This window comes from Neodiprion fabricii, chromosome 2 (genome assembly GCF_021155785.1).
Source record: "Neodiprion fabricii isolate iyNeoFabr1 chromosome 2, iyNeoFabr1.1, whole genome shotgun sequence".
NCBI lineage: Eukaryota > Metazoa > Arthropoda > Insecta > Hymenoptera > Diprionidae > Neodiprion > Neodiprion fabricii.
This window is the reverse complement of record NC_060240.1, coordinates 38,763,787-38,789,239: the sequence shown is the minus strand read 5'-3', so window position 1 is coordinate 38,789,239 and position 25,453 is coordinate 38,763,787. Positions and strand designations below refer to the sequence as shown.

Here is a 25,453-nt window from a genome sequence, read left to right as displayed (position 1 = left end):
ATAATTACGTTTCTTTCTAAATTGCATAAAAAATAAAAAACGAAGGTTTATATCCTCCATACACACACGTTACGTGTGTGTGTGTGTGTGTCACGAGTTCGATTCATCTGGTTTTATGAAAACGTGCGGATATCCTGAATCGGGATCGTAAGTATAATTTCTGCGGCTGATCGATGCGCCAAATAAATAAATTCATCAAATTACGTACGTTGGATCATAAGTATATCCTAGATCTCCTTGGCGAGGTTACGGATCGTATACGATAATCTATTTCGCATGCATTATCAGACGTATACCGTATATAAATTCTCCAGGTTGAACAGGCGTCGAGTCAAAGCCGCCGCCTGGCGTGAAGCAAATATCGACGAGAAGAAGTCAGTCAAGAAATCAGCGTGTAGCTGGACTGTAAAAACACAACTTCCGATGCCTTCGGGCACTTCTTTACGCATCGATTGTCCTTGCCTTCACGGTTTACGGATGTATTTATACCTATGCTTAATTATACACACATATATACATATATATATATATATTTATATATATATGTTACATTTATCGCGCCACGGATCTCTCTATTTATACAGACGATTCCTGCAAAGCTGTTTATCAAATCGCCTCGAGCTTTTCGTTAAGCGTCAATTAAAATTTGATAAGTTGCACCGTTGTGTTACTTATACATTATAGATATGACATGCATAAGTTATATTACACGAGGAAAAGCCTCGAGATTACGAACGGTTTGTCGTATTTAACACACCTAATCGATTGTATGATCATTTTCAAGAGAACCGTACTTCAGAATATAGCCAAGGATTGTAGTACATTATACCGTAGGTATAGGTACGTAATATACTCGTATTTTATCTCATCGGCGATCTTCAGCTTTAACAGTCAAATCGAAGATTTCACTCGAAATAAAATTAGTGTATACACATTACAGCAAACTAATCGCCGACCAATTTCGATAATGGTTAGAGTGTTTGCCAATTTTTTGATAAAATGAAGTAATTTAAATGCAAATTACACATTCGCGCGTTAAGAAACATTTACACACGGTTTATTGGATAAATTTAATCACCGAAACGACCATTTTTATTAGAGTTTATTGAAGATAGATGAGAATTGATGTTGAAAAATCATAACATTTCGTTTGTGATTATTCGCGAGCCTTATTTTCGATCTCCTTCACTTTCTATCATTTTTTTCATTCCCCAACGCCGCCGTAAACGATCGAGAACTGCATGCACTCGCATCCGGGTTTACGACGGCAAAAATTACCGTGCCTCAGAGCACATGTAAGCGCTTTATTACGCAAATCGTTAATTCAACAAAACAATACATGCACGCTGCGCTGCAGGCTGCACTTTCCAAGTGCAGGACGCTTCGTATGCAGTTGCAGGTCACACGGAAAGGCGCGTAGAGTTCTGCCTTTGTCTTATACACTTTATACCTGGAAGGTACGAGTCAAGGGAATGCGGACGAGACAAGCTGCAGAGATAAAACAACGTTCATATGCGTGCGTCAATTGAGAATTGAAGAAAAAAAGAAACCCTGAGATCATTAACGCCTGTCTCGCGATATTATATATTAATTAATTTGTAACCTGACTGATTCCGCAACGATCGTCCTTCGTTGTCACGCTTTAAGGTTGTCCCGTACAGCTAACGAAACACGAGTTTGAAGTCAGCAACGTTATCGTGACGAAACATTGGAGATAAAAATCGTTATTTTCATAATTTTACATTTATCTTTAAGGAACTAAGATTTCGAAATACGAGTGTGTTTTGTTTTATCACGGTTTACCGAATTTCAGACAATTACAAAATCGCGAAATAACGGTTTTTTCCGCGGCAAGAATCGTTACGATTACGTTTTTCTAACTTCGACGTGACGATGAACTAAGAACGAATTTAACATTGTAGAAAGTTGTAATAGCCAATCTCTGCTACAACCGAGTAAAAGCATCGGAGAGACGAAAGAAAATCCCAAAAGTTTCTGTCGAGGGGACGATAAAAAAAGAAAAGTTTCGAGACGAGTGATCGATGTAGCATACGAGAGACAAACTCATTCCGGCCGAAGATTTTTAGGGTATAGTTACTTATTCTGACCAACAAGATGGAATCGATCGAATTGCTCAGCTCGTTCACGTATTTTTTCATTCTTTCTTTCATTCTTTCTTCCGTTTTTGCTTTTTTTTTTTTTACGAGCCACTTGAGGATACCATGTCGATAAACAGAGATCCGATATTTTAGTACCTCTCTCATCCAAAGTCGTCTCTCTGTTATATATAAATATATTCTACCGCCCGTGATCTTTTTTCCCCCATTATACCCAACATTTGCAATAAATTTGTATAAACAGGTATTAGATACTACATATACGAGTATATATACTTGTTAGTAAGCAATCGAAAACCGACAAGGCGTGAAATATTTCATCAACGTATAGAATATTGGGTTAAAAACCGAATAAATAATACTGAACTACTTCGTATCGTCGAGCTCTAAAACGAATTGCACGTACGTTCAACGGTACTCGACGTTCTTGTATTCGTTTCACACGTTGCGCCGGGAGATTTTTTTTTCTTTTTTTTTTTTATCACGGATGGTTGGAAATTTGCATGTGTAATAACGACTTGTTGACTGATAATTAGAAAAACGTTAATATGGTTCGCTGAACCAGTTTTACAATAAACTTTACCAAAATTTTCCTACAACACGTTTCAAATCGGTGATAATTTTTTGCAAATTTAGATTCAAGTTTGATTAACACGGAGTTGTTAAAAAGTGTATAGGTGTTATGCTGCAGCTAATCGTGTATCTAATACAGCGAGAATGATTATAAATTGGATGGTTGAGGTATCGACACGACTAAGATTAAACAAGTTAATTCTATGTGTTGCAAATATGCAGAACTCCCCTCCCCCCATCACCTATATAACAATTACAAGCCAAGGTGTTTTGAGCGTGTGGTGTCACGTGATTGATTCAGGAGTTTTTACGAGAATCAATTTCATACTTTCGTAAAACTTTGGATCATTAGCATTGTCGGGAAATGGACTATACTAACGTAGCGCCGCACGAATATCGTACAGATTATTCGTCGGCTTAATTTACATTTTGCAAATAATTGGGTAATTAATTCATATGGTAATTTATCGGCCCTAGCTGACAAGAGCGCGCGTCACAAAAAAATTCAATTTTAATGGACTTTTTGCAACGGAACGAGATTGGAGCCTCGTTAAAACTTGTTGAATCGGTCACGTGACACCACCCGCCCGATTTTACGATTTTTCACCGTCGTGCCCGCTAAAAAGTTTGTTCGGGGCAAGAAAAATAAAAACTCGTACTCTATGAAAAGATGAGCGTTCGTTTCATTTACAATTTTTTTTTTTTAACCCATCTTTGAATCTGCGAGGAAACGCGTTGTAACATATCAATTATTACTTCATTCCCGACATTTATATTCCACCCAAAGATCTCGATCCATAACGACAATATATCATCCGGGAATCTCATTCTCCTAAACTAAAAGTTCATATTAAATTATAACTGGTCTATGTTATCAGATTGAATTAACAATGAAAAGATCGTCAGATACGCTTCTCAAACATCAACCGTAGACTTAATGTTACAAGCCTGAATCTTCTTAGCGACGTAAATTGATATTGTGATTGATCAAAGTATTAAAATAAAAAAAAATGTATTCTCAATTCTTCGTAACATGAATAAAGAAAAAAAAAAAAAAAAATAGCGTGTAAAAGTGAACAATCAACCGAGCGTGATCATTCGAGTAACGTAGAAAGTTCATCATTTGCCAGAACCTTTCTTTCTCGACGAGAAGAAACTTTTTACCGAAATGCCAGGTTGAAAAATCGCAAATAATTTTTAAAAAAAAAAAAAACACCCCATCGCATATGGAAAAGCAAAGTTGCGTAATAGCCGTAATAAAATGGAGCGGAAATAAGTAAATAAATTGAATAACAAAAGAAAAGCGAGGCAAACTCACCTCGTCGAGGGCGATGGATATGGCGCCGGAAATGGCCAACCCCTTGCGGTCGCTGAGATCACCCTTGATGGCGGCGAGGTAGCCGACGGTGAGGTTGAGCGGACCCCTCGCGGCGATCTTCGGCTGCACCTTTTGCTCGCTCGTAAGAGCAAGCTGAAGGGGGGTGTCGGCGAGGAGGGAGGGAGCGGCCGCGAGGAGAAGGGCCAAAAGCACCCGAAAGCTGCAGGCTGCGATCAGCCGGGGCTGGCGACGACGGGGAGGCCTGCGGCAGCTCGTTGATGGCGGACCGGGGCGCATGGCCGCCGTCGCCACCGGTCAGCGCCTCCCACCGGCTCACCTGACGAACAAATAAAGGAACAACAAATTATTCGAATGTTGGTGGAATGGCGAAGAACGAGGTACGCCTGACCCTTGCAACGCGACATCAGTTTCCGAGGTTTGCTCTACTTTTTTAGTCAAACAAGGCTTTGACGTCGATTTATCGTTGCACGAGCGTTAAATTTTCCCGTGATTTTTTCGTCAATTTTACACCGCGAAAAGAGTGTTGGAAAAACCTACGTTCCGATAAGGCGAAATAAGGGTTTCGTATGTTTTTTTATCAAATTTTAGCCGAGCAGAATGTGATTTTTTAACCGTTGACGAAACTCTGTCGACCGGTATTTGGCTCGACTTAAATTTGATAATAATAGCAGAAGATTTATTTCGCCATGTCCAAATGTACGTTTGTTTGTTTGCGGTAAGTAAATTATTTCCTCAGTGGTACAGTCGAGGTGCGGTAAAAAATAGGAAATACTGGAATTATAAACAAACAAGCAAAAGGCTGTAAGTACCATTGATTGTGCAATGGAAAAAAAAAAAAAAAAACAGTCTTTCTCAATTTTCTTAAAATTTTTCATCGCAGGCACCTACGGACTTTTGTTTAATCTTCCACGAGACGATGTTACTTGACAAATAAATTGTAATTTGATCGCGCGATTTCCTCACAATTTCCAAGATTTCATATCATTTCTTAAGATTGCAAAGAGATTCCTGTGACCCTAAATAATTTCTCACAACTATAACCAATCGTCGCCTTCGCGACTACCGTTGTAGAATTTTACTTTAATATGTATTACCGATTTCGGTATGATTTCGGAGATTACGAAATAATTTCGCACGATATTCGTCCTCGATCGCTTCGGTGAAATACCTCTTGCCTTTTACCAACAATAAACATCGTTGGATAAAAATCCACTCGTTCGTGCACCTTGTACAAGAATTCTTCAGCACACGGTGCATCGTTTCACCGGATTATGCAATGTGATGTAAAACGAAACTGACGTGCGTCGCAACTTACCATACATACGTATACACACCCGTGCACAGGAATAAATGAAGACAAAAAAAGCGAGATCTGTTTGGTTTTCCCATGTACATATATATTACAATGGTATCCGGCCAAATTGAGATGTGGTGGTGGGATCGTAAATCTGCGAACATTATGGACCGTATAACGTGTAACGGCTTACATTTCGAAGAGTTTCCTGCAGCCGGATCTGTCAAGAGCTAGAGGCAAGATTGCAGGCATCCGTGCAGATAAACTGTGCGAAAAATATCTTTCCAAGGGGGATAGTTTTACGGCTCTCTTACAGTCGGGGCGCGTTTACATTCGGTAAAATTGTGTACCTTACTCTCAGCTGCGTTCAGTATCCGGGACGTAATCACCGGCAATTTGTGCAGGAAACATTTGGGTGGATATATTACGCATTAATAAAATACTTGGAGGTTTGTAAACAACGTCTCATCAAAGTATGATAATTTCAATGCCTTGGTATAAGCATGATTATAAATTACTATAAAAGTTTTAGATATTGAAAACATTGGGGGAAAACCCGTGTCTTGTGTTAAAGGAAAAAAAAGGAAAATCGATACTGCTGACCACGCGATGAGATTTTTTTTACCATCTCGTGTCATAACAATTCTATGATACGTTCCCTGAGATCGTTTGGAAGATAACGCATAACAGCTTTCGTGTTATCGTAACTGACAGCCGCTAGATTATAGCTTTTTCACAGGATGTAATATACATGTAGTATTGATTTATTATATTCATATATACCTGTTGCAGCATCTTAGAGTGAGAGAAAAAAAACAATTTGTTAATCTACGTATTTCTCCTGTAACCCAGTTTTCTGTACTCGCCGTGCGAACTGAAAAGTCACGAAAAAGTTACTAGAAATTTATACGTTCAACGTGTTTGAACTTCTGCGGCTACGTGTAGAAATTTTCATTCCGCGAACGACTTGAAACCAAAAATACAAACGTATACAGAGTTGGGGAAAAATTGTTTTTCTCGTGCCAAAAATTTCAAGCAAATATATTACATCGTTCGTAAAATAACCCGACGCAAAAGGAATGGATAAAAAAAAATCTGCTGCTTTCGATTTTCGTCTCTTTCGGTAGAGATGTTGTTTTTCCTAATTTTTATAAAATCTTTTGTTGTCCCGATACATTTTGTAAACATGATTTATACACATGTATATTTCTTTTTAATTTATACCTGTAGTACATACGGTAAAATCGATTCCTGAATACGCAGAATTACGTTTCTAGATTTGTAAAAAAAACTTTTCCCTCGTAATTTATAAATTGTAGCAAAGCAAAACGAGGTGCCTTCTACGCGTATCCGAGAATACAAAGCCCTGCAAAGCCGGCGTCAATCCGACGCCGAGCATCCCGACGCGACGCGGCGTCTCAAAAACGAGAATCCGAGGCTGACCGCCGACCCTAAAAGAGATGATATCGGGCATCGGGGTGAGGAAGCATGAAAATCACCTCGAGTGATTCATACGGAATGATAATTAATGACTGTAAATGGAACGATTCTCTCCTTCGAGATCCCGAGAATACGATAATAATATGTAATCTGGACCAAGCGACGCGACGCGACGCGACGTTGATGAGAGTCTCAGGATGAGGATGGATGTCAGTGTGAGGCGCTTGGCAAGTGCGAATTACATAATCCTTGCTTTTCGTTTACCTTAGAACGGTGGTTAGCCGTCGGTTAGAACCTCGCAATGTATTAATATTACTAGTTAACATGCTTTTGACATTGGCATTAATTGACGCAGCTCAGGTACATATGTCTGTATCCATGTATATAAACGACGATGCGAGTGAGGCGTACCGCTACTGGTTAGGGGAACCTCGAAAATTAGTTTCCTTAACCTCTCTCTCTATCTATCTCTCTCTCTCTTACAGCTCAATGCGTTGGACGTATAAACGAGCATCATCCTCCACTAGCCAAGAAATTGTCAGTCAATCAGGAGTATTATATTATATGTATACACGTAGCGTTAAGTCAAATATTTAACGGGCGTTCAAAATCGCCAATAAAATCAGCTGGGAATCATATTCGTATTAAAATGTGAAAACGAGGATCGTATTTCAGACGGTATGAAAGAAAGTATTCAATCATTTCAAGATTACATTTATAATGTACAGAAACAATCGTGAAAGAATGATTTTAGTTGTATAATGACTGTTACAGAACAACAACAACAACAACAACAATAATAATAATTTAAAATGATCCGAATTTTATTATCGATACATTTTTTTTTTATTATTTCTTCATTAAGATTGATATGTAATTGTTCGAGATAATCGTACTGCTTCGAAATTTAAGTAATCCGAGAGTTTGGACTAACAATAAGATAAAAGAGGATAATATATAATTGCGCAAGAAGAGATTCGTTTCGATTCTGAAAAAAAGTTTAAATACTCTGTAACGTGTAGAAAACTAGAGTATCATCATTTAGTATCACCATAAGTATCATGAATTACGGCGAATAATTCATTTCGTTTGACAGTGTAATTCAAGGGAATGAATCGAATTCATCGTATCCTTGATTTAAGGCACGGTGCTATAGGTACACGAATGAAAATAAGATGGGGGGAAAAATTATTCATTGAACGCAATGAAAATTCATTTCCTTGATCGAAATCTTTCCTTCCTTTCTCTGGACGCGATTATCGCCTATACATATATGAACATAATGTGTGTGCGTGTGTATATTACATACAGATAAGTACGCATACCGTTTAAACGTTCATTCTTTCTACGATCGTTGCGTAAGGTGCATTATAATTTCGATGTTATTTTTTTTTCTTTTTCTTTTCGTTTCAAGTCAAAAACGATAAATTGACTTGACTGAAAGATCAAAATTTCACAAAGGCAAATCATCGATCGAAGGTTTTCCTTATCCGTACCACCAACGATTAGAGAAATCGAAATAAAAGATAATCTTCAATAACTATTCACGTGTGCATAAATGTATTTATAGTACATAAAAACCACAAACTTATGAAAACTACACACGAATTCGACTCGAGCTTATAATTCTGACTTTGTTAACAGTCCGTTTAAGCAAGATAATGACGATAGTAATAAAAACGACAACAACAACAACAACAATATCACACGGCGCGTTTGACGGTGAGCTGAAAACCACGACGCCTACATTACGGTATAGTAATAATAATAATGAGACGCCACCGCCACCGCAAATAGGCATATTATTATTTCTCCGCCAACGCAACCCGCACACTCACACAATCCTGTATAACGCGTGCGTACGAATATTACATGCGTTACATGTATGTGTAAACACCCGCGTCAACGAACTTGACATTTCTTCTTTTATATTTATATTTACATCAATGCTCCGTGTTTTTTCCACGTTTCAAGCTTCTACATCATATCTACACATGTATATAACATATGTCATATACAACATTTTCGTATACACATATCTATACGTATGTACAACATGAATATGCACATTTACTTTGTAACCCATGCGAAGCATTAGCTGTAGGATTATTATTATTATTATTATTATTATTATTATTATTATTATTTACATCGATATTATTATATGTATAATATTACAAGGCTTTCTCTGGTATGAGTTGCGCTGGGTGTAACAACTTCCTAGCCATCATCAAGCTTCATCGACGCATGTAAAAGCTCACAATCAGCTTCGTACGTACGTATTTATGTATAATACACGTGTAACGTACCTACACGATGAAAAGACTCACGTATGTTGGCATCGCCTGCACCTTTTCACCGGCACCGTTGCATCGCAGGTTATTAACCAAGGATACATAAATCGAACGGACTTGCCTGTAATATCCTTATTATATATATATATGCATATATATATATATATATATATATATATATACACACATACATACATACGCCTGGGTTCACAGATCTTCTTTCTTCGCGATGGAATATGTATAACACGTTTGTACACCGATCATCGTGTTTAATAATATATATCCTGTTTCCGATGCTGTTGCAGGACTGCATATAATGATTACACGCGTGTAGAATTCGAAGCGCAACGCTTCGATTTTCCTTGTCGCTTCGCTCACGTGTTCGATTTTTCGTTGGGCAAAGTGGAAGAAAAAAAAAAGAAAAGAAAAAAAATTGAACGAAACAAAAAAATGCAGAGAAATTTCCGAGCCGTTTTATTTTACTTTGTAAAATTCTACGATCATTATAGAAAATCATAGGTTGCAATTAAAAAAATTGCATGATCATTGAAAATTTGAAAGGAAAAAAGCGTCGCGTCGAAGGTATTGCTACGGTAAACATATTCAAAAAGGACAAGACGAAATTGGAATATTTCCAACCGATAATTATAACGGTGATAATAATGCTTCATAATCAATGGGTTGAGAAAAAAAAAGCCCCCGCAAATTAACGTTTGTCGATGAAAAATTTCACCGAGTGTCGAATATCGCAGAATACATACCTATCAATTAAGTATATAAGGGCAGACGTGTACATGTATATGTATATATATATAACGGCGTACCCTTCGAGTAGATCGCGTTTTAAAATTCACACACACGCACGCACAGAGAGACATCGGTGCAACACGCGCCGCGGTTGACAAAGTAGGCATATTGCGAGACGTTGCGAATTAATCCTTGGTGATATTTATAGAATAAATTTATCTTCTCCTTCTCGCGTATAATGAAGATGATAACGCCGCAGCATCGTTTAACTTTGCCACATAGTCGTTTGCCGGCCGGTTGAATAATATAATATTATAATTAAGTAGCTTATGTATTGCATTAACTATGTGCATACATACGTATACATCTGTATACATATACATGAGATGTATGATCTCTGCTACCGCATAGCGTTATTTATACACAGACTCTGTCATCTTCTTGCAATAAAATTTCATTTCATCTCCCAAGATTTCGCGATTGACATTAAACCCAATATACATATATATATATACATGTAATAGTTAAAATTTGGTTATAGGTTTGTACGGTATAATACGCGTATAACTGGCTTGAAATATTCGTCAGGCCGAGGTTTTCGGTACGGTAGGTACCCACGATATTTCTATTTCGTTGGGGGATATTTTTGGAACGATTCTGACAAAGAACAAATAAACTTACAGATAAGCGCGGCTGCGACGCGATGGCAACGCGGGCGGAAACCATTTTATAGGGAAACAGAATTATTATTGACGAGCGTCGTGAATATCGTGTGACACACGCGTGTCTTTACGTATACATATATGTAAACAATATATACACGTATATAGTAACAAGTATTGTAATTATACACGATATTAACGAGTATTTTTTGCTTTGCGAAAATTTTTTACATTACAAAGATGTGGAGTTCTAACGATGGTAGACATTGTCTTATTGTCTATATTCTTATTAACATATGACATCCCCCTCTCCGCTCAAAACTCTGTTTTTACATTTTTAACTCGTACTTTTACTGTCATTGAATTTCACTCCTGATCCGTATTTTGTTTATGTAATTGTTGAACGTTTTACTTTACTGAAATTGTTGTCGATTATTATTCCCAACTTTCTTTATTTTATTTGTTTATGACCGACTACGTGGTCCTCGTCATAATTTGCTAACTTTTCACAATTTCACTTGCATCGATTTGGAATTTATATACCGGTATGTAAAGGCGTATATATCAATAAACTGCAGTCGAGTGCGCTATTTGTACAAACTACCTCAATTTTATCATTGTTCTTTTATGTAAATTTATTAAACTTATGGTTGTAAAGATTTGTGTTCAAGTAATTTGACGTGATATTTTAAAAAACAACTTCCGACAATAGTGTGTAAATATGTAACAGTCAATTTCCTTTAAAATTACGTTGCTTTTGTTATTATATTCTTACATAAATACATATCCGTCACGATTCTCAAGGCTGTGATTAACTTTTGTTAATATTGCACCAACCTCAACTGCCTGGAAGTCTATTTTTAAATAATCACCGTACTATTTACGTAAAATAATCTTTGCGACGATTATATGCATGTACAATCCGCTGTCCGAATAAATGTACATCCGCTGGTTGATAAAAGCCTGAAACTCAGTCGTCCGATTGACGACGCGCCATCACGGCGTCATTAAATTATCAACAAATTGCAAGTAAAAGCTCAGGTGCGTAGCCAATGTGAATAAAAATAACCGATCGTGAATATCCCAAACTTATTTATATAATAACATACAGAAGATTCAATAAATCGCGAAAAAATTTGTCATTTATAATCGCCGAAAATTTTGCGGATGTATATTATAATAATTTCAGCCAAGCATGTACGAAACATCGATGATGATAATTATGACGAATCATGACAGATATTGCGAAATTTCGTTAACTAATGCTATTGCGTGAAACAAAGTGGATACTTTATTGTTATTGTTATTGTTATTACGATTATTGTATAATATCGACGTTTTCGCGTAAGTTTCATGTGAGCAATATTGTGTGTGGCTGGTAAACGTGAACAGATTGACTTTATTGTCAGCGCCGTGTTACCAGTACCTCGTCATCCCAGCTGCAGCTTAAACTTTGATATAATATACTGAAATTGTACGTTGATATCAGAGTCCAAACTGCACAGCATGGCACCGCATGCGCGTACACTTAACACACATAGCCATACGCATGGGTATATTTATGTCATACGCGTATAAATACTGTATAACGTAAGAGGAAATTTTATGAGACGATTCGTGCGTGAAAAGTATATTTGTTCTCCTTGTTTTTTTTTCTTTCTTTTTTCTTTTTTCCCCCACCGTTGCGAAATTTCAATACAATTATTGCTCATTATTTAACGCGGTACAATTTTTAGCACCCACATGTATGTATCTCGAAGAAGAGAAAAGAAGATAAATAATCGCGATCCTTTGCAGAGCATGATAGTAACCAAAAATTTGAATTTCATAAATGACGTAATAACTGTTCGTACTATAACGACGGTCTTGAATTTTGCCAAAAAAAAAAAAAAACTGCAGAAGCCAAATAATTGAATTGAAAAAATGAAGACATAATACGCATTTTGTCGAAAGAAAAAATAATCGCGGAAAAATGTTTCCGTGCAATTTTACTTTACGTAACTTTTTCCCCTAACCTTTTACATTTTTTTGTCCAATTCGATCACATCGCCGTTGCATGATAAATTTTGAAGAGATCGGTGCACGGTTTCAAAGTTTCCGGCCAATAAAATTTAAGTACGTACAAACCTTAGGATATAATAAACTGGCATAAGCTTGGCTCTAAGAGAACGGCGGAGACCCAAGATTGGTATACAAGGAAGTATACCGGCGTCAAAATTATCCCGAGATATTATAAGCGGAGAGGCATGAACACGTTTATTACACATATACGATGATATTCTTGGATACCTGCCAGGACGATCAATCCTCGATCGCAAATCGCTTTACGAGTAGAGAATATAGCTCGCGGTGTGTATTCCTGTGCTTTTACACTTCGTTAAACCATTTGAAATTTGTTTTCCCTGTTGGATTATACGTGCAATGTAAGATTGTAAAATATTTCGCGGTCCGATGTGGTAAGATATATATCGATTATGTGTTAAATCTCGCCTTTCATCGCCATTAGTTTTGTTACGGTGCTACGTTTTTTTTTTTTTTTTTTTCAAATCCGCAGCTCGCACGTAATGAATCATCTGTAACACTATCATCATCATCATCATCATTGGCCTATATCACCTTCGGTGACGTCTTTTTAGTCACAAACGTCATCGCTTTTAATTTCGTAGATTCGACAGAAGAAAAATATATTAAATGCGAATTTTCAAACATTATATATATATACGCAAGACGTGATATCATATTTTCAAGGTATGTCTTTCAACGTATCTCACAATATTCAATACATACCGAACGTTATTACAGAGAGAATAAAAATTGATACTGATCCGAATACCGTATGTAGGACAGAGCAGTCATTTTTCTTTATCATCTTTATTATCAACATTCAAACGCGTACGCGTAGAGTGTTGAACAATCTCCAACGCGACGAATAAATGTACCTACATATACATACGTATACCCATATATATATACATGTATATATATATATATGTATATATTTAGTAATGCAGTAATTGAAATTAATCCGACGGCGACTGCTGCAGGTTAATTGGATAACTTTGTGGACAATTGACACACTTTGGTAATTCAGCCATATGTAATACGCATATGTGTAATGTATATGCATACGTATCATGTATCTGGCAAATAGATACGTACTACACGCATTACACAAACGTGCCGTCTATTTTATATATGTATACAGCCAGCTGCTATAATGCAACTCCATGTATAATACGCATATACATATATACATATATAGGGCTAATATGTAAATAATTCCCACCAGCAGTCAAGTCAAACATTATTATACCAGGTTTTTCTATTGTCCGAGCAAATACGTTGCATCGCTGCAATTTAAATTAACGGGTCAAAACAATATCGTTATTATGTTTGAAAAGAGAAGGGTGGAAAATTCTTTTAAACAAATAATTGATCCGGAGCAAAGATCGAAGGTATCTGCGTGTACAAGCGAATGAGAAAGGATGCATAAAACGCATGTAATAATGTATAACAATAACGAATCGTCGAGGCTTGCGAGTTGCATTATTACATAAATATCGGAGTCAACACCCTGCGTTGAAAAGCTTGTGCGCATACCTATACCTACATGTCACACAGTTCTAAATCGCATAATATTAATAGAGGCGGAGGTTGATGGTTGCATCGACTTCTCCTCTCCGCATACTCCATACTCGGGGCACACGCGTCTCCGCATACGCGATAAGGATAAGTACATATTAAAATAGCCGAGGCGAGTGATAACGAGCACGCTGCATATTTGCGATACCTGATACATATAATTATATATAAATACTCGCCATTTTTACTGTTTCATCAACCGTTAACTGTATATCTACTACTTAGGAATAACCATGTCGGGGAAAAATTTGTCGTGCTATGAATAAAAATCTGTGCACTGTACAGGAAAAATTGGTGTACAAAAATGACAGAATATTTGTCGTACGATGCACAGTGTACGAGATATCTGATAAAACGTGTTCTCGAAGATGGCGGATAAAGCTCAACCCCCCCCCCCCCCCCACCCCCCGGTTCCCACCAACTTGAATTTACGTTCAAGAGACACCCCCAATCATTTTCAAACAAAAAAATCAATTCGGCGGAAGATTGTATTACGAACTTACTTTATTTTTTTTTTTCATCTCCGGCTCCTGGACTATTTGCGTACGACACAGTGTGTTTTATATATTTATACATACCTCCTCGCATCATACTCACAATCAAAGGCACGTACGTTTCTCCGTACGTATGTATATTGCAATAATACGACGGGTGTCCGGTATCTCTAGCTTTGCCCGCCTCTCCGGTATGATATTATAAGTGTATACATGTATACACATATACCTACGTTACATACACGTATATAATAAATATGCATATATACACGATCGCGTCAGCTGCTGCACTTTTCGATTTGCATTCCTGCCGCTGCCGCAGTTCGGCACGCGGTTACACTGACCGACGACACACACATACTCGCGTATATGGGCGAGGGTATAATGCACAAGCATACGTGCACGTATGTATGTATTGTTCGCGCGAAAGAATAAACGCGCGGCATATTTACGAGGAGGGGGTAAAAAGTGAGAATGGCCGACGGATGAAAGAACAAAAATGTTTAATTTCGAAAGACGCGAAAATCCAATTCGTACAATCATCAAAATGTATATATTAGTCCAAGTAGAGAAAAACAAAATGTATGACAAGACAAGTCAAAACGTAGAACGGTAAAATCTAGAATCTTTACAGGATTCTGTACTTTTTAAACGAGTTCTGACGATTCTAAATTTTTGCATTCTACGTTCTGAACTTCATATTTTTTCACTTCTCGATATTTCGACCGTCTACAAGAATTCACGGGACTTTATGGTTTTAAACTCTATATATAAAAATTTTCAGTTCTCCAGCACTTCGACATTGTGGTCCCTTTTTATTTTTATTTTTATTTTATATATATTTTTTTCTATATTTTTACCCGTACATTCATTCTTCAGGGAGTTTAATTTGATCTTAGAAAAAATGACACGAGAAGAAACAAATTCAAGTTGAACGATACCTAATCGTATTATCTTTGTTTTTCGACATGATCTATTTAATATTGAACTAACAATAAGAAACCAAGAGTCATGTCTATAAGATTCCAAGTATTAGAATATACATATATATATATATATATATAATATGTCGTATGATGCACGTAAAATCAACAAATACGCGAGATAAGCAATGGAAAAAATTTGAAATTTTACGTCTGCTGCACGGGCGTGTAAAAACCGTGTATTATCCGTAAAGTAAGGCGATGTTATGCACGTAATAACGATACGTATGCTAGTGTGTACGAGGTGATGCAGATCGTTGGTAATAAAGAGCGGTAAACATTATCCGACGGTGGAAGAATATTTCGACAAAGTTGTATAAATACTGATTTCACACCGTTTATCCGTTATACCATATGACAAGGCTAAGCACGAGAGAAATTTATTGGTGAAAAATTGTTCAATTTACCTGCACAACATGGTGCGGACAGCCTCAGCAGGAAGAATGTCGAACTTGGCGTGCTACTTTGCGAGCATATCGTCGCCAAAAAGGACTCTTCTTCCCAACTGGAGCCCGAACGTCTAACCGGCACCTGAAAATATCAAAACAACATTCTCGTCAACGATTCACAGCCTGACGAATTTTTACAAACAAACAACTAGCACAGATGAGAGCAAAAGATTTTCGGGGGAAAAGAGACGGACGTGAAAAATTCCAAGTTTTCTCCCCACTTTTTATTGATACGCGTAACGTCGCCGATGCCCTTAAGTAGCCCGGGGTTGAATCGAATCGTCGTTTGATTAAATTTGAACCTCGATTACGTCCCCGGGAGGCTAGATTTTTAACTCATCGATTCCGCCGCGACGATCGTAATTCGTTTAAAACGTTTTCGGGTGGTCAGTATTCGGCAAGTAACGCGTATGTATAATTATACTACACGGATCTCGTACGGTCAATTGTCTCGGTTCAGGGTGATGAAAAATAAAATGAATGAAAAAGTCAGTCAAGAATAACAGACGGAGTGAATTATAGGCACGTATATTTTTATTGGGTTTAAGTGTGTGCCTACAGTGCGTATGTATAGCTGTTGTAATATAGTCGATTGAGTATCGGCACTGCAGTGTCGTACAAGTGCTTGTTTATTGATTTTGAGTGCAAATATACAAGTTAATAAATACGACTCGGGTCACTGAACCAATAAACAATCTTGATTGAACTTGAAACGGAAGTAGTGTTACGATAATGCGATAATACGATCATCCGATTAGACGTAGATATGTCTTTGGAGGACCGCGTCGTTATTTGTTATTTTCTTCGTTTTCCATGATTTTCGAACAATTGTATAAGCACGTTTTTTCACCATTGCTGAAGAAGCTTCTGAACAGCTACAAAAGTGAAACGAAAAAATAATCGCTTCGCTGAATCAAAATTTAAAAGAAAAAAAAAAGAAGAAGAAGAAGCAATAATTATTTCACTTTGAATTGATCGAACTAGAAAAGAAAATGATCACGCGTCAATTTTGAATTTAAATACTCCGTGCACGAGTGGTGAAATTTATTTCTCCTAACGTTTCCTCCTCCCAGTCAGATTTGCAAAAAAATAAATCTTACTTCGAATTTTGTTCGCAACTTTCTTCTTCGCTTGTACAAATAAAAAAGAAAATAAAGAAAAAACATGTCTTTCGACCCAGATTACATTCAGTCAGTGATAATCTGATGCAGGAAGCGGTCTGAAGTGGTTCCGGACTCGTAAACGCGACCTGCATTCTCAGTGTCATGTAACAACTTACACGCACATATTATACAGCTGTTAAATACGCCGGTTAAATAATAAAAATTCTTAAGCACGGAACGAGCGATGTTTACCACAGATATACGCATAACGGGGCGCCGACGGATCGCACACGTAACATTCGCAAATGTAATAAAATGAAGAATTTTAACGGGAATTTTATAAATACTAAGAATAGTTGCGTCTACATTTTTACACACCGTGTACCTGTCGTAAAAATCCTGTAACATCTCCGAGGGTATGAAAAAAGGGAATGGAAAGCAGAAGGAAAAAAAAAAAAAATTATATTCAATCGGCCGTAAAAATTCGCGTATATATAATATAACGATTCGGCAGCTAGGAATTTCGGTTAAATTGACGACGTCGAGTCGGCGGGCGCCGCGAGATTCAAACGTAAGCTAAAATTCAAAAGTAATGTGCGATAAAACATTTGGAAATGAATATATACGTATGTATGAGAGAAAGAAAAAATGTGCATGGAGAAATATACAGAAAGAGGGTAAAAGCCACGATATCTAATAAATTGAACAATCTAACGCAATGTTTATTGTTCATTGCTTAAAATAAGCCTCAGCGATTTGCGATTTCTTATTACTTACGAGTCTCTCTCTTTTTCGCGTTCGACTTACAGGCGGATTATTTGGTGTTAACGGCTTTTCGAATGATATTTTCAAGGCACACGCGTCTTTTTTGTCTGGAAATTGTTCTTTTGCAAAATCGAGTAATTTAAAGCGATTCGGGAAACGACGTAAACTTCTGCTTCGATCGATCAATATTTGAGCACGTGTCGTTCTCGAGAATTTAAAGAACACAATATTTCATTCTTGCCGCATGTATTAGTACCACGTGTACAGAGTTCACACGTTTTATTCTTCGGTATAAATTTTTACATTCGAAACAAAAAAACCTCTACGGTTAATCCTTGGCAATTAAGTGCGGCCAATTTCATCTGTTCGGTAAATTTTTCGCCGATAATGCGAAAGCCGGAAATAAAACGTGTAAGAAAGTCGAGTGAAGAAAAAATTGCGTTAATGTACTTCAACACCTACGAAGACATATCATATATACCTGATAATTTATTACAAACATGTCGGATGATAAATCGCGAGCCAGTTCACAGCGGCATTGTAAGAAATACAATGCTAGAAGAAATTTTGTAAAAGAATCGATTTATTTATCTGGCTGTTCGGAATTCAGGAGGCATTGATAATATTTGGGATCAAGAAAGAAAAGAAAAGCAAACGGATCAGCGCAGAATTTCTAAACGCGTATAAATAATATACGTGTAAAATCGCGAGGATTAATGCTGCGGCGGTTGTATGCCGTACCTAAATAAAATTTATTGAAATATTGCAGCAGAGGTGAAGATGAAAGATTTGCTCCAACTCCACGCGTGTCTTATTATACGCGAATTATTCAGGTTCCGTAACTATACCGATTATACATTAAACAAACTTCGTACACTTTAGATTAAAATCAGTTTTATCTACGATTTACATAAGCAAATACCTCTGGAAATGGCTTATTAAAAAAATTCACCCACATGTAATCGATGGAATTTGTATATACGATAAGTTGTATAAATTTATGTAGTTAAGAATAATTTTGATCTCTATCAAGTATGATATGAATACACGTGTATTTAAAACAACTATGTTCAATATGGAAATTCTCAAACAACTGAAATCTAATCTGCAGCGATTTAAAATACAGTCAGAAGCAATTGATTATTAAATCCCTGTCGGTCAGCGTTCTTTTTGATTAAAATCTAACATATTTTCGACAGAATTTGAATATCCTTCAAATACGTGCATGGAAATAAGAGTAAATTTTGCTAAACCGCTTTTGCAAGGCACGATGTAGATTAGTGACATGTGGGATTTGTATCAAGAAACGTTAACAACTTTTAATGAATGAATGATAAAAATCTGCAGAGTATACAATTGTAAGTGAATATTTTTTTCTCCTCTTTTAATTCCCGAGGCAACATCCGGTTTTCACGATTAAAATACCGCGATATCCTCGCATCGGCGACGACCGTATAAAGATTGCTCACGTTTGACCGAATTCCCGTATTCCGCGGCTAAGGACGACGTCGTTTATCATTTCACCGTCTCGCGTATAAAAAGAACGGAGATGCGGTGAATGAAAAAAATTAAATAATATAGAAAAAACGATAACATTTCACGTGCCGATACTAACAACCACAAAAAGAGTACGCGCAATAAAACTGCACATAGAGATTATTCACAAGGATGAAATTAATAACGTTGTTGTTTAAGAAAAATCATTATTTTGCACCTTTGCTAATTGCCGAAATTTATTATATACAACGATCAACAAAATACGTACCGTTTATTTTGAAAAGTCATTCGAAAATTGCGCAATATAATTATTTATTTACCTGATATTTTTTGTTACGACAAAGTTACCGACTTCAGCCTCATGTTTCTTCTATATGTGCTGTACTGCGGTAGAAGACGAGAATGAGAAAGGCATAAAAAAGGTAAGAACTAAAGTCAGCTGCTTGTCGAACGATAGTCAATTATTGTAGGTAACTTGACTTTAGCTCGTGATTCGTTGTCGTCACACGTACGTATTTACGAATCGATTAGGTCACGGAGTCGTTTACCACGTGGCCACATTGCCGTGTCATCTATAATATGTACTACTGCATGCCTACGTGTACATTATTAACATTACCGTCACGCGTGACATAAGCACAGCAGGAAGAATAATATAGGTGTGGTTAAAATCGGCGCATATATGGGGGAGAAAAAAAAAGTAAATTGACAAGAATCTGGAAAAACGAAAGAAAACTCAAACAGTAAACAATAAGGATAATAATAGAGAATTACGGAGTCAGAATATCGACGACTTGTTCAAAAAAAAAAAAAATGGTTTGAGAAGACGGACGAAGGATGATGATAAAACGAGGGTATATATTTGCGAGAAGAAATTGCACTATCGCGATTGCAGTTCTAGAGTGCAAAGTGCAACTTAACATGCACCGGGCGACTGTCGACTATAGTAACATGGTTGTTGAATACAGTGTACAAATATTGTGATTCATATAAGTATGTTACAATATACAGGGTGTATATTGGAATCGAGAATTTCTAAATTCCAGGACTATCCAGGAGTTTCCGGGATAACCGATTGAAAGTAGTTAAGGATAAGTTGGTTAGGTGTTGAATGAAAATTTCTTTTATTCGAGCAGTTCAAACACCGAATGAATCGCTAAGGACTGCATGATCCGTCGTCTGCTAAAAACGTCATTGTTTATTTAACAAAAAATTTACTGCGTCAACTTTTCCAAAATAAATCGAATTATTCCAAGACTTTTCCAGAATTTGAGGATATTTAAGGAACGGTAGACGCCCTGAATGTATAGTACAAAGCCGTATAGTACCTACACGGTTGAAGAATTAAAAACAAACAACGAACAAAAAGGCACGTAAAGAAGAAGAAGAAGAAGAAGATGAAGAATAAAACGTAAAAGCAAGACGATCGCCGGCGGAAGTGGAATCGTATACTATACTAGCTGTAAATAAAAATATTTCTCCGCGTGGTCTCTTCTTCATAGACGGGCTGATCCCCCCCCCTTCACCCCCGTCATCCTCCTTCGAGTATTTATACGCACGCCGAGATGCGGCGTGGATTTATTTATCTCTCTCTCTCTCTCTGTCTCTGTGTCTCTCTCTCGTGAAACCCGCCATGCGACACAGAGAGAGGAGAGGAAAGGAGCGGAAAAGGGAGCTGCGAGTGTGCGTCTGTTGGGACTCTGTAGGAGCGGCAAAAGGCGGCATGGCAGGCAGCAGTGGGACCGGTAGGTTCGGTTCGGTTCGGTTCGGTTCGGTTCGGTCCGAAGCTGTTTCCTCGGCTCGACTCGACTCGGCTCCGCTCTTCGCAGACATGCTGGCAGCACTTTGGCCCCGCGTCTTTCCCTTCGGCTTCGCTCCGCTTGTCTACGACGATCCGGACGATCCTCGCCCATGCAACGCGGACACGCAATGGCGCCGGAGGAACGCGGTGCATGCCTGCCGCCGATCTTGTGCTTCTCCTCCGCGACTCTCCGAAAATCTCACTTGTTGATCCCTTCTTTGCTCGCAGAGGTACCTGCGGAATACGCTTGCCGATATTTTCTAATCAGCGATTTCGGCAGACCGACTTTTCGAGACGAGGAACGAGGACGGATGACGATAATCGCAGCTGTGACACCTTTGCACGAAAATTCCTATCTCTCCGTTTCAATATCGTTTCCTCTACAAGTTCACGCGATTCAACCATCGACGACTAAAGTCCGACTTTGTGTAATTTCACATTTATCCGTTGACTTTTTACATAGTTGAACATTGTCAAAGATTATTAGATTTCGCAAAACGATAGCTCGTTAACCTTTCCACGAGAGTTTCTTTCGCGATCAGTCCGTCTTTCGTTTGGTATTTAATTTGTCGCGTAACGCCGATACGTCTGACGCATGATCGCGAGGACGACGTAGAAAAAGGTCGTTTGACCTCTTCGACGCTTCTCCTTTTCTTGCTGCTGCGGACCGCTCGGATCTATCCTGCAGAGTAAATTGCGTGAAAAGTTTTTCCCACGGTACAATATTATTATCAATGATCGACAGACGCGGGCCGAATTCGTGACTAGCCGATAACGATGATGACTATATAATATCCAGGATGAGCCTGAAGTTGGTAACGTTAGCGTAACGAAACGTTGGTGGGATAAAAAACACTATTTTGCAATTTTCTACCGATTTAGAAGTTGCCAAGTTTTGAAAACATGAATTACTTTTGACTGATTATAATTTTCTGCATTTCAGAACTTCTTAAAATTATAAAATAACCACTTTTCCGAAACACGAATCATTACATTAACGTTACTAACTTCGGTCTCTCATTATCTAGTTGCGTACAACACACCACAGCTTAATTAAGATGCATCCTGCGTTATACGTACGGAGAATTTCGACAAACCGAAAACTTCCGAGACGGAAAAACTTGTGGTTCAACGATAACGCGTCTCAAGCACGGTGTGTATAAGCGAGCATTACAGGGTGGTGAAAAAATCACGTTAAAGTATATTAGAAAGATTTTTTAGTCGCTCTGCAGTTTGGATAGACAATATTCGCAAAGTTTTGGTGCTCGCAATTCGCGAAGATGATGAGAAACTACAAAAGGGGAAACGCTAATTTGCGCAACTTGAGCATGACTTTTAAGATGCTGAATTTTCGGAATTCATCACGATACAATGAATATTCATGTTTGAATATTTGTCGTTCCAGACTTTTTCACGAACAGAAATCATCATCGAGGAAATTGACCGATGGTTCAACAGTTACATAAATTTTGCTTCGATTTATCGTTGGCGAAACTGAGAGGCGTAAAATTCATGTGAATTTATATATAGCGAAAATTTCAGCACGTAAACAAGTAATCAGGTATAGGATTTGATTGAATGTTTCGTAGATAGCGTGAAGCTGTGTCAAAGATAGTAAAAATCTTCGCCCACGATTCGGGGCGATAAGAGAGAACGGCATTCGTCGTAAACTATTAATCATACCGGAGTAAGATAAAAATTGAGAATAAAAGTGTCGAAATGAGAGAAAGAGAAAAACTCAAATAGCTTCTCAAATCTTCACCGTACATCAAGTCTCGCGAAAAATTTCACGAACAATTCAGATTTCGTCGGATATAAGATTATATACCAAATAACAGCGAATCTTGGGTCGAATTCAAACGTATCCAATAGCGGTAAAAAACGTGAGCGTAAGGAGCGTATGGTGAAAAAATAGAAACGAGTCACGTTGCCTGTCAAGTAAAAGTAAACTTTATCCTCGTTATACAGATTACACGTATATACTACACTGAACTATATACTTCTTATAGTTAATCTTATTTTTTAATTAACAGCGATTTTTCGAGTCAATTACATATCGCGACGGGACACCCGGTATACTTAGAAGCAGCGATCAGGCAGCGTAACATGTAAATATATATACACATATATATGTATATATATACATGCTTACACTACACGCATAAGTGGTACGCGTATTACATCGAATGCAGCACGAGTCCTCTTGGTTCGAAATATAGCCGAGGTATAATCTAACAATAAGTAAAAGTCGAGGAGGCTTTTTCCACCTTTCTTTCGTCGTTCCTCTCTCTCTCTCTCACCTCTAGGGGGGAGGTTCTTCTTGCTTTTCCGTTAGTTTTTAAGGGGATGTCGCGGTCGATTTCGACGATGACGTAATAAAACAAGTAACAACGTGTAAGAAAATCGCAACAGCAGACGAGGTTGAAGTTGATAACGATATCGCAACAAGACGTTGAAAAGACAATGACTGTTTTCCCATTTTCAATCCGTTGGAAGAAGCTTGGATTTCAAAATCTGAGCGTGTCTTCTTTTATTACGATATCCTAAACTTCGGACAATTGTAATTCTTCCTCGAGATGAATCGATACGGTAACGTTACTAACTTCGACATGTTAAGAGCAGATTCGTACAATTCGTGCAATTTCTTCATTTCTGCTTCAAACGAAAACGTACATCGGAGTGTTTTCGTTCGGAATTGAAGTTGGAACGGGGCTGCTCAGCCCTTTTTTGCGTTTCGGATACGCGGACTTGGATATTATCGGAGACGTGTACGTCAAGTTCGGAATCGACCCCTTCGACGCACCCCTTCAAAAGACGTCCATCCAGCGATGAGAAATTACATTACTGCTCGGGGGCAGTACTCAGTATTGTTTACACGTTCTATAAATACATCACCTCTGTACCAAGAGGGGCGAGTCACGCCGAGTAACGAACAACACGCTGTTGGAGCTGCTGCTCACGCTAATTACTTACAATCGTCGTCGTTTTAATTTCGATAAGTAGCGAGCGTCGGCCGCTCTTTTGAAATTATAAAAAATTGTTGAGGATAAGAATTAGAGACATAGAAAGAGAGAAGAGAGAGAGAGAGAGAGAGGCCGACATTGATTGTGAATCTGGAAGAAGGTGCGTAGAGAGAAAAATTTAAAAAGAGAAAAGCGATGAATCGATGATCTTTTACTTGTTATGCGTACCTACCGGACAACGACGAATATTCGTGTAAATACTCGAGAGACGACGAGATCGTTTACAAGACAGTCTCGTTTACCTGGAACAGCACGGGGTTGCATCCAGCATGGCAATCTTTATTATCCACTCTCGGTAATTACCACATTCTTATTATTATTTACTATTCTTATTATTATGTATAAGGTTTTTATCGATATTTTACTCTTCCCTCTTTCGTTTCTATTATTATTTAATTCCTCTTTTGAGAATCATCTGTATTAAAAAAAAAAAAGGCACGCACTCACATCGGTGAAACACGTATTTTATACAAGTTCCGTATCGACGATCGTGTATTGCTGTCGGTGTGTTGTACAAAACTTCGCGCGACGATTAGAGATAAAGAGAGAGAATATAATGTCGGGGGTACAAGCGCGCACTTCTCACAATCTCAACGGAATAATGATACCGAACTGTTCGACTGGGTAGAGAAACAGAAGCAACGTAAAATAAATAAACAATATTAAACCAGAAAGAGTCACTCTTCGGCGTTACATCGCGAAGAGCGAAGAAGACGAAGCGAAGCGTGCGGGCCGAGTGAGTCACGCTAGGAGAGGGGACGAGAGATGGGAGAAAGGAGAAGGAGAGGAGGAGAGAAGAGACGCGCTCGATTCGGAGTAAATAGAAAGACACTTCTTCACTTTGCAGTTAACGCGGCACACACGGTACGTATCGTACCGTATACGACGGCAAGGGAGGGGCAGAGGGGGTCGGAGGGGGATGGGATGGGACGGGACGGAACGGATGCGGTGTTTTCGTTATATATATACATATATATACATATATATGTATGTATATATATGTATATATATATATATATTTATATGTGTCACCGTGAGAACACCGTCGGTGATTTCTACGCGTGTGTCAGTAGGCAAGGAAACTATAACCGGCCGTGGCAACCTGTATCCTTTTTAACACAGTCACCGACGAATAACCGCGAAAAATGCGTGCGTAAACCGGCGGGCTCGACGAGCAGAGCCTGACTATTAAAGCGCTCGCAACCGCCTGTGACCAGAGGCCGCAGCATA

The 25,453-nt window shown here is 38.0% G+C and overlaps 1 protein-coding gene across 3 annotated transcripts in view; it reads right to left on the bottom strand.

Annotated features, from left to right (window-relative positions):
- LOC124174703 (receptor-type guanylate cyclase Gyc76C-like) overlaps positions 1–25,453 on the bottom strand; it is a 57,164-nt gene extending 31,711 nt beyond the window's left edge. The window contains exons 1-4 of one of the 3 annotated variants that reach the window (XM_046554097.1): positions 25,256–25,453; positions 24,396–24,638; positions 15,993–16,116; positions 4,009–4,345 (exon numbers count right to left, since the gene is read on the bottom strand). In XM_046554097.1, the coding sequence (XP_046410053.1) occupies positions 4,009–4,305 (297 nt within the window). In that variant the 5' untranslated portion in view covers positions 4,306–4,345; positions 15,993–16,116; positions 24,396–24,638; positions 25,256–25,453. Of the gene's footprint in view, positions 1–4,008; positions 4,346–15,992; positions 16,117–24,391; positions 24,639–25,255 lie in introns of all 3 variants that reach the window. The other 2 variants (XM_046554098.1, XM_046554099.1) reach the window with 2 other exon arrangements.